Below are 11,150 nucleotides of genomic sequence, written 5' to 3' on the forward strand. Positions count from 1 at the left end.
AGCAAGGTGACTAAAATAGTAACTGTATAATAATAATAATAATAATAATAATAATCCATATGCATGCTTCATACTCAAACTTTTGCCTTAAATAATGGGACAATTTTTTGCCTACGCATTAACCAAAATGCCACTCACAACATGACGGTGACGCCGACGACGTCTGCCTATCCACGCGATGTTACAAAAGTCACGCGACAGTAGCCACTTGGTAAGAATCCTGTAAAGATGGCGGCGGCCCCTTCTGATGAGACTAGCCTTCAGTCTCTAATCAGTAAGTCATCATACATTACTAGACATGATGACGTTTTAAGCGATATTAAGAGCTGAGATACTGCTTTAGAGGGATCTTTATGGTTAAACTCGTGTTCTATTTCGGTTGTCACCGACGCCCTCGTCACAAGCTAATGAGTTGTCACTGTCAAAATATCAAGTCAGCAAAGTGCAGTTGGTGACAAGAAAAAACGACAACTACAACCTGTGCTGTTTTTGGCTCTGCTGTTAGCGTCTACACCGTTGTCAGTCGTTGGTCAAAAAGCGAATGAATGTAAATATCCTGGAAGATCCATTTGATACTAACCGGGTCCAAAAGAACGATCTGCTCGACTGGAGGAACTTCTGCAAAGAACAGATTTTCCTGATTTTATTTATCCGTAAAACCACAGAGCTGATATTTTGCTACTCACAAACTTAACATAATTTAAAAACATTAAAAAAAAAGTCACGGAGTCTTGTTTCATCCAGTTGGCACGAATTTGTTCCATGATTTTAAATGTAATGTTTGTTTCTCTCACACAGACAAGGCCACCAATCCTCTCAATAAGGAAACTGACTGGGACAATATCAAGGCATTTTGTGATAAACTCGACAATGAACCAGATGGGTAAGATGGTGAATGAAAATTACAGATACAGAGCCGACTATTTATTTGTCCCTTTAAAGATTTCTTTTATTCTTGTTTTGTTTTGGGGTTTTTTTACCCACAATGACATGTTTCAGATCTTGAAACAAATTTACAGTTAGTCAAAGATGAGCTCAGGGAAGAGAGAAAGCTATTTCCAATTGTTTATTTTATATTTTGAGAGAGAAAGCTGTCTGAAACACTACTTGAAAGACTAATCAGGTCATGCCAAAGCATCTCAAGTAGTTTTAAGTTCAGACTTTGACTAAGCCACTCCAAAACCTTTTGTTCTTTTGGAGCCACCTTGAGTCGTGCTACATGATCTTGGGGTAATATATTGATTACCCGGATTTCTTCTTGACAATTTTCTGGACGCAAACAGAATCTTGGTTCCATTAAACAAGGCAAATTGTGCAGGCCCTGAACCATAAAGACCGCCATTTTTGACTGTAGGTATTACAGTCAAAAATTACTTTTTTTTAAGGTATTGTAATCCTGCGACAGACTGGCGTACCCTGCCTCTCGCCTGAAACGTTCGCCGGAGATAGGCACCAGCACCCCTCCTGACCCCACTAGGGACTAGGGTGTATAGAAAATGGGTGGATGGTATTTTAATTTAGTTAATACTTTTAAAAAAAATGTAAGTTTGGTTATGTCTCAAAGTTAACGCAAAAAAGTGACTTATCGCAGTTAATTCAGGAATAAACGAGGAAGTGAACTATATATTTTTCACATAGGGACAGGCACAAATCATCATGTGAAAACTGCATTTTGTGTTTACTCAGGTTACCTTCTATGTGACCTTAAAATTAGTTTCATCTCAGACATTTGTTTGTGAAAGAAAAGCAAACATTTAAGGGGGCAAATACTTTTCAGTGCTTTAAAATCTTGACCAAAAAAAATTACGAAAAGTTTGACTGGTTGGAAACAGTGCCGTTTATTTAAGCCAAATGTTTTTTTTTGTCATATTTGTTGAAACCATTTAGGCTTCCATCAATGTTTTAAACAACTAGAGGATTTGAAAAGGCTACAATTAATATTTGCATTATTATCAGCCCTCAGCTTGCAACCAGACTTCTTGCCCACAAAATCCAGTCTCCTCAGGAGTGGGAGGCAATGCAAGCACTACTGGTAAGACTTGAATCAATAAGCACCAAACTTTGAGTGAAATTTGGTATCTTACAAATGGATAGATGGATATATACACAAATTAAAATTCTTGTCCTCTCCCAGGTGCTTGAGACGTGTATGAAGAACTGTGGAAACAAGTTCCATGGTGAAGTGGGAAAGTTTCGCTTTCTTAATGAGCTCATCAAAGTGGTATCGCCTAAGGTAAACGCCTTCTCTCCTGTCTCACTAGTTTAGAGCAACTTAATACGCTTGAGATTGTTTCTTTTCTTTTGAGCTATAATAACAAAGGAGAAACTGTGTCTTTCACCGTCATTGTTTGTAGAGTAGAGCTTGTATGGATGTAGCAGCCAAATTTTCAATACAAAGTCTAAATTATAAGCTATAAAACGGAACTGCTCTTTGTTCCCATAAAAAAGTTCCTTCACAGGCTGGAGAAGTTTATTATCTGATGTAAACTTGGGAACACCTTATGAAAGCTCATGTGTGTCTAGAGTATTTGGACATATGTATATTTAATAAAAAATCTTTTACTGTGAAATAGAAGTTAAATAAATATCACTACAGAAAAGGCATTTAAAAATGTATGATTAAATAAATAAAGCTTTGTTTTAGGTAAGGGATTTAGATTTAGCCCATCTGAAATTGCTTAAACACAAGCAGGCAAATCATACCTGGTGCTCATGATGTGAGCACACAAAAATGTGGTTTGGTTATGGTTTTTATTTTGTGTGTGTGTGCTTCATGAGTAACGCCAGTGTTATTTTTCAGTTTTTACATGAAATTCTATGGCTTTCTTTTCAGAAGAAAAATGAAAATTAGGTATTAGATATGTATATCTTATATATATCATATTAAGTATTTAATATGATATATTAAATATCATATTAAATATGATATTTAATATGATAAATATTTTGATTTGTTGTGACTTTTTTTCTCCTCACGTAACCAGATGTGGTCTTGCCGGATAAATATGAAAAATTAAATGAAGCACAGAAAAAATATTTGTATTTCCAGACTGTTCAGTTGTTTCATTGTGTGTTTGCTGATCCATCCATTTATCCAACTATCTGTTTTAAAAACCACCTCATTCAAAGCCTGACCTGTGTATAAAAATCTTCTGTAAACAATGATGGGCCTCCTGTTAAAATGCCTTCAAAAGGAATTGGAGCTGTGGATTTATGAGCGTTGATATGGATTAAAAACTTCAGGAGCCTGCTGTCTCCAACCTAGCCCCCTAAAATAATCATTACAGTATTTGAGACATTTTCTCTCTTTCTTGTAGTATTTAGGATCCCGGGCTCCAGAGCTGGTGAAGGCAAAGGTGTTGGAGATGATGTACAGCTGGACCGTGTGGTATCCTGATGAGGCAAAGATAGCTGAAGCTTATCAGATGCTGAAGAAACAGGGTGAGCTCTTTTTTTGTATTTTAAGTAATTAAGGAATTTACTTTGAGAGGGTTTCTATATTATTTTTACTGCCTTTTCTTTATATGTGTGGGAGATTAGCCAAAAGTAGCTTATGGAAGGTTTTAGTTCTCTTCCCAAGCTGATAATGTCGGTTTTGGTTCTCCATACTTGCTCTTCTCCAGCATGTAGGATCAGTTCTGCTTTTAGCTCAAGCACGAGACAGATGTCCTGGGTCATGAGTAGTTGACTCTGCTGCGATGTTAAAAATGGACTTCTCACCTATGACTTAATGTGTATTTTGAAATTAATGCTTTAATTACAAGATGTGAGGTTATCCCTTTAGGGCAGGAAAAATTGAATGTACTGTGCCAGATTTTAAATGTTTTTGGATGATCTTGAAGTATTCACACACTGTGTTTACACATGAAGCAGAGGTTGGGCTGTTAGTTCGTTTTGGTTCATTTTGTGGGCGGTTAATAGATGCTCCTGTCATTTCCAGGCATTGTAAAGCAAGATCCTGTGCTTCCTGGTGACAAGCCACTCCCACCTCCTCCACCCAGAGCCAAAACTGCCATCTTTGAGGACGAGGAGAAATCCAAGGTGTGTGACGAGAGATCAAGAAGCAAAATGTATCATGGTGAAGTAGATCATTTTCGTTTAGTTTTTTGGGGGTGGGGGTTTGTGGATATGCTCAAGACTCATAATGAACAAAAATCATTATGGCCAGGTGAAATTGAGCTCCTGAGGACTCGCTATATACACATTCCTTTTCCTCTTTCTTTTTCCATTCTCTTCTGCCTCATCCTGTTATTGTAGATGCTGTCTGGCCTGTTGAAGAGCACCCACCCTGATGATTTAAGAGCAGCAAACAAGCTCATCAAGGAAATGGTTCAAGAAGTGAGTGGCTCAGTTCACAAAGTGCAGGACATCAACTCGCATGTAAACGATTTTGATTTCTGTTCAAATGAAAAGTCCAGTTTTCAGAAAACCTGAATCGCCGTAATTTTCCTTGTGTCGTTTTTATTTGATGTAAAGATTAGAACTGTGTTAGAATTCAGTGGCTTTAAACTGATTGCTTTTTAATTTTTAAATGCTAAATAGGATCATTTAATTATTTGGACATATGTCCTATTAAAAAAATAACTGGATTTCGAAAATGTCCAATTGAGATGACTTGTCTTGCATTATTTTCCCCCCCAGGACCAAAAGCGAGTGGAGAAAGTTTCCAAGCGAGTGAACGCCATCCAGGAGGTGAAGGAGAGCGTGAGCTTGCTGAGCCAGCTGCTGGACGGCTACAGCAAGGAGAGCTACTCCCATAGCAACCAGGAGCTCGTTAGGGTTTGTAACGCTCAGTCATTAACAAAGTCGCCTGTCACTCATTAGGTTTTTGTTGATTTTTCTTAACGGTGTAACTACAGTAGATCAGCATTTTTAAATGTATAGACAATTTTTGTCTCCTGTAGTTCATTATTACTGTGACTCCTTTTTTAATTTTCTGTCTGAAACTTCAGTACCTGTTCATTTAAGCTTACCAGAGTTGCTCAAGATGAGAAAAATATAAGCCTCAACTTAGTATTTCACCTTTTGCCCCTTTACTCCACGATTAGAGCAATGTTACCATTTCACACGAACCAGTTCTAGCAGCACAGGGTGACATCTACTGGTTGTTCACTGGCAGCCCAGGGTGCAGTTTTTGGTGGTCCAATGCAGCCAAAGGCTTTCTTTTATATGGTTGCTTTACATTGCTTCCTATTTTTGTTATATATTTTTCTCTTTTTTTAAGTGGGGTTTTGCATGTAAGAAAAAACTGGACTGTTAACAAAGCAGCTGATGCAGTTCATAGCAGGTGTTGCTATGTACTGCATCAGTACATAGCAACACCTGCATAATGAAGATAAAACTCCCATTTGTCTAGATTTTAAATTTTGTTATTCTGTAAACCTGTTAAGTGTAATGTATAATTCATTTTTTCTTGTTACACTAAAAGGTATTCCCTCCACTTTTTATCATATTCTGGTAGATTCTGTGCCCACTTCATTTATTAGTAAAAACAAACTAAAGCACCTTGAAATGAATTCATCTTTTATTGTGGAACCATAGCGTCACACTAGGAAGTTGGGAAAAACCTAGCCTTTGATTTGGATATAAAAAAAATTGAGTTGATAAATTACTGTTTAGTGACGCTGTTTGCACATTGTGACATATTTTTGATCACAGGATCTTTACCAGCGCTGCGAGAAGATGAGACCTACACTATTCAGATTAGCGAGCGACACAGAAGACAACGACGAAGCTCTAGGTACATTTGGGTGTAAAGTTTAGCATTTGAACGCCACCGTAATGTCGCTAACACGTTTGCGCCCTGCAGCCGACATCTTGGAGGCCAACGACAGCCTGACGCAGGTCATCAATCTGTACAGGCAGCTGGTTAAGGGTGAGGAGGTGTCGAAAGACGGAACGTCTCTCGCCTCTCAACAAGGTGCGTTTGTCTTTTCAGATCTCAGAGTCATCGTTACAGTCGTGTGCAACTCCATTCCTTTTGGTTTAAGTTGCTTGTGTTTATTTATTTTTTCTTCTACACACTCTAAATCAGGTGGCAGCTCAGCACTATTAGACCTGACAGGACTCAACATTTCAGAAAACACAGAACCTTCCAACCCACAGGCTGCACCTCAGAGCCTGGGCTTGAGCCTCTTGGATGATGAACTCATGTCTCTTGGTAAGCAAGCTACAGATGATTTAAACCTGAGAGTTATTTAACTTTTACCACTTGCACATCATACATTTTTTTCCTCCTGCTTTTCAGGATTGAATGTATCAGAAAACTGTGACTCTAACATCATCTCTCAGGTGGGAATTAATACCCTCACAAACGCGCCCCAGTTATGATTTGGCATAAAAATGATTATATTCTGCAGCCTGTTGTCTCACTGCATCAAACTTTTCGTTTGTTGTCAGTCCTTAAATATTGCAGAGTCTTCGGCTCCGGCTGTAGCGCTGCAACCAGCTGTGGTGCAAACATCACAGGCTACACCAGTAGGGGGCTGCACTGCTACGCCAAGAGCAATGGAAGAGCTGGATTTGCTGGGGAAAACATTGTTACAGCAATCTCTACCTCCAGAGAGCCAGCAGGTGAAATGGTGAGTGGACTTCCTGTTCAGGGTTCCTTCACAGCCTTACAACGCGACGTTTTGTAAAATAAGACCATTGTATTCCAACGCCTAATTCATTATTCAATTGCTTCTCACAGACTTTAAATTTTGCCTGTATTTCTAAAAACCTATCAAACCTTTCATCGGTGTTTTTAATAGTTCCATATGTAAAGGGGGATATTATGTAAAATTGACTTGTTGAGTTTCACATTGTGGTTCAATGTAATACCCTCATCTAAAACATATCTGGAGCGCTGCTTTGATTCCTTCATTCATGTTTGAAAAATCCTTGACTCTCCACTGGCAGCCATTCTGTTTGCTTGCTATTTCAAAGCACCACCATTTCCACACAACTCCTCCAGACTAGCTGCAGCAATTAGCAAACTGCGACTCTGTTGACCTTATCATACGAACAATTTCTCAGTGAACCGTTGGTAAAAAAAAAAAAAAACATTGTTAAAGGCTTAATAGAGAAGCATTGTTGTGACGACTTCCTGAAGGCGGAGAGTCTTAAAGAGCAGGAGCTTCTTAAAGAGACAGAGACCCAATTTCAAGGTGTTAAATTGCAAAGTCAAATTTCTTTTAGGTCATGTTTGATTGAAACAGCATTTTTGATTGTGCTAGAAAATGATCCTCTGTGGGGTTTGCTCGTTTGTTTTCCTCTGTAGGGATAAACTCCAGCCTCACTCTAAGGTCCCTTTGCGAGATCTCCAAGCAAAGTCTGGGGCGAGCTCCAGGCCTGCTGCTGGTCCGGGGCCGACGTCCGGCCTCCTCGTCCAGTCAGAGCAGCCTGATGGCGTCCTCCACTCCAGTCTTGGCATTGCAGACAAAAGCTCGTCATCATCTGTTGACCCCAACGACCGCATCTCATTAGCAGACGTCACAGTGCCTCTAGAGTCAATCAAACCTAGTAAGCACCAAACCTTTAATCTACAGCGGCTGTAGGAGGTATTCTGCACTTTAGAGGCTTTTATGATGGTGTAATTCAAGAAGCATGAATTTAACATCTTTAAGTCCGATTTTCTCCCTCGTAGGTGGTTTTTACAGTGAAAATTTTATAGACGTTGAATTTAAAGCTTCTCAACAAACTTTCTGCTGTGACATCAGCAAAACTCGCATCAGATTTAGTTCGTCACCTAAAAAAACAGCTCACCATCTGCCTTTCTTTTGGTTTAGTTTTTTTTTCCAGGTTAATCATTATTTACTCATAAAGTCACCGTGCACATGTCTGTAGTAACGTCACATAAGGCATAAAGCAAGAGATTACAGTTCTTTTAAATACATTGACTTGTATTTTCCTCTCTACTGACATGTTTTTATTTAAATTCCTAAAGTCTTTTAAGCTCTTTGTGAGAACGCTGCACAGATTTCAGGAACAATACATGGAAGTCATTTGCGAAGAGTGCTAGTGTAGACACAGAAACCGATCAGGTAGAAAAATACAAATATGAACAGATTCTTACCAGTAAAGTTTTCTTTCCAACTCAAATATCCATGGTGGCAACCCCTAAAACAAACCGCAACCTAATTGCTTCCGAATCCGTCAAAATGTGTCACAAGATGCTCGTCCACTATCCACTTTTGATGTTTGTAATCAGATCAAAGCCACTTATTGCTCTCTTTTCTACTTTCTTCACACCATTTACAGTTTGTTTTTCTGTTTCAGGCAGCGTGTTACCGGTGACTGTATTCGACAAACACAGCCTAAGGGTTTTGTTCACGTTTGCATGCGACTGTCCTCCGTCGAGGCCCGACGTGTTGGTGGTGATCATCTCCATGCTGTCCTCGGCACCCATTCCCGTCACCAACATCCGTTTCCAGGCAGCCGTTCCCAGAGTATGTCCGTGATATTTTTGCATCAGTTAATCAGCCTGAAATCGGACAGGTTTGCTCTGATCGGAGGCTCAAATACTGAAAAAGTATACACACTTTTATTGTTTCGTATTTTATTAAATGCACCACAAGTAATCAATACCACCATTTTCAGTTTACATTTGCAGCAGTCAGCTGCATGTACTTTATGGAGTTTAATAAAAACCAGATAAAAGTTAAGGTTCTTGTTTTTAATTATTAATTTTTTTCATTAATTTTTAACCTTTCCATACAGAAGTAAAAGAATACACACAATGCTGAAAAAACAAAATAAAGGTTAAAAAAATACATATTTTTTGTATTTTTTACATAAATAAATAAATAAACAAACATAAAATAATACATAAATAAACATAAATAAATGTTTATTTACATACATAAATAAATAATATTTAAATTCCTGTCAGTGGTGCAGAAACTGGCATCATATTGTAATTCTTCAGTTTTTGTTGGATTCAAAGAACTTATAACTTCTAAGATCTTTAGAGAAAAAAAATATGAATTTGTTAAAAATATAAAGAACCCTGGAAATCTGTATCGGCCTGGAAAATCTTGATCGGTTCATTCTTGCTAATAGTATCGCATAAATGTTTCATTTTCATCTCTGCCTGCTCATTTTAAGAAATGAGCTCAAATGAAAGTTAATCATAATTCTTGTGTTTATAAACATTGGAGATTTATTCCAACCTATGGGCTTTGACTAATCAGTGGGTTTATGTTTCCCAGGTAATGAAAGTAAAGCTGCAGCCTCCCTCCTGTACTGACCTGCCAGCCTTCAACCCCATCCTCCCTCCAGCCGCTATCACACAGATTCTGCTGTTGGCCAACCCTCACAAGGTGCTTTCTCCACATTTCACTACAGAGAACATCTGATGTGTTTTATCTGTGTCCAGCAGGGTTTGATTCACCCTGAAAACGGACTGTGACCTGTTGTTTGCGGCTCTTCTTTCAGGAGAAAGTGCGTCTGCGCTACAAACTAACTTTCAACCTGGGAGATAAATCTCACGATGAGTCCGGCGACGTGGACGAGTTCCCACCTCCAGACAGCTGGGGCAACCTTTAGAGAGAGAGGGAGAGGACCGGGCCTCCTGTCGTCAGACCTGCACCATCCTTTATATTTGGGTCGACGTTTTCCTTTCGGAGGGGGGAAATAAAGACCAGATTACAATGAAGCGGTTTCAGACTTTGCTGTACAAAAAACTGATGGACTGTGAGAGCAGTTGCTGAAGCCAGTTGACCTTGTGCCTTCTCACCCTTATTTGATCCTGTCAGTGTTTCTAAATGGAGTTGCTACATTCTCCTTCTCAGATAATTAGCCCAGTGTGTTGATTTGCAGATTTCCTTCTGAATGTGAATTGGTTTAACTTACAAACCGTTAAGCAAATCCCTCGTCATATGAATCATGTTGTTGTTTCAGGCATACCCACAAATTAGTGTGATCCGTTCCTATACGACATCCTGCACCGTCAGCTGCACATTAAACATTTTGCAGGTCAAACCACTGAACGGGTTTCCTCCAAACTAATCAAGACACGATCAAATTAAAACTGTGATTTGTGTAGAAAAAATGAAACTAAACGCATTTTTAAAACCACTGCAGTGGTTTAATTTTCAGTCTAATCTTTATAATCTTTCCAGAGCAGGGGGAACCGATGTATAATATTGTTACCAAAGCGTGCAGGCTGAACACGACGATGACGTCTTTCTTCAGGAAACGCAAAGAGTTCCCACTGCAGCTAACTATTGTTACTGAACCTGATCCAGACAAAATTAATCCTTAAATCTTATTTTCGCCTCATTTTTTCTTCGTGTTGTAATTGAAAGGCACATAGTCTCCATTCCTTTACAAACTTCTTTATTTCCGCACTTTTTCTGTTTTTAGGACTCTGTTTTTTTACAGTTTAACTCAGGATTATTTTCCTTTTCCTTATTTAAACTCGTATGCACTTACTTTGTTCATATTTTGCACGTGAAATCATTGTTGTTTATTCATCTCTTGTCACTTTGCTTTTCTACTACTGATTAACCCAAAGACTCTCAACTCCATGTTCATGTCATACTGATTTTGATTCTGCCACATGTGCCTCAGATTGGGTTGTCTGGTTATTATTTTTTTTGTTTTGTACACGTATAACTTAAATGGGTTTCTTTTTTTTTTTTTTTTTTTTCGTCATGTTTGTCTTGACCCAAAATGACTTTGTAAAGCATAAGATGCATTATGTGTTAAATGATCTTTCTATATGTTGTGTTCAGCGAGAGAAGAAATATATAAACTCCTCTGTATTTTTTCTGGGGTATTCAGAAGGAATACAATGATGAGATTTTAGAAAGGTGGCTGTTCTTGGGAAAAATTATAAGGATAAAAATGTGGAAGTATTTGTTGGCACCACTGGTAAAGTTGTGTGAAAAGCCTTCAAATAAATTTTGTATGGGGGAAAAAAAAGAAATGCAGCCTTTAATTTAAGCTTTGCCACAATTGTTCCTATAAAAAAATCCCTTCAACATAAATGTAATCAACTCAAAAAGACTATTAGTCCAAAAAGAAAATTAAATGTTATAACTCATATCATACAAGTATCTTCAAAGCGCTGTGGATGGTGAGGAAGGATCTCCTGTAGCGGACAATCTAGCAGCGAATCTGAAGAAGCCTCTGACTGAAGTCTGTTTCTGTATGACACTCTGATG

General features: G+C 38.4%; 1 protein-coding gene across 1 annotated transcript; it reads left to right on the forward strand.

Moving 5' to 3' along the window:
- Positions 1-194: 194 nt before the first annotated feature.
- Positions 195-10,912, forward strand: LOC102228270 (ADP-ribosylation factor-binding protein GGA1-like). Its single transcript, XM_023334691.1, has 17 exons — positions 195-274; positions 799-883; positions 1,957-2,032; positions 2,135-2,233; positions 3,318-3,441; positions 3,941-4,041; positions 4,258-4,338; positions 4,642-4,779; positions 5,659-5,740; positions 5,810-5,920; positions 6,035-6,160; positions 6,248-6,291; positions 6,400-6,581; positions 7,262-7,503; positions 8,260-8,429; positions 9,192-9,302; positions 9,418-10,912. Exons 1-17 carry the CDS (start codon positions 229-231, stop codon positions 9,526-9,528), a joined length of 1,929 nt encoding a protein of 642 aa, XP_023190459.1. The 5' UTR covers positions 195-228; the 3' UTR covers positions 9,529-10,912.
- Positions 10,913-11,150: the final 238 nt, after the last annotated feature.

This window comes from Xiphophorus maculatus, chromosome 5 (assembly GCF_002775205.1).
Source record: "Xiphophorus maculatus strain JP 163 A chromosome 5, X_maculatus-5.0-male, whole genome shotgun sequence".
Lineage (NCBI taxonomy): Eukaryota > Metazoa > Chordata > Actinopteri > Cyprinodontiformes > Poeciliidae > Xiphophorus > Xiphophorus maculatus.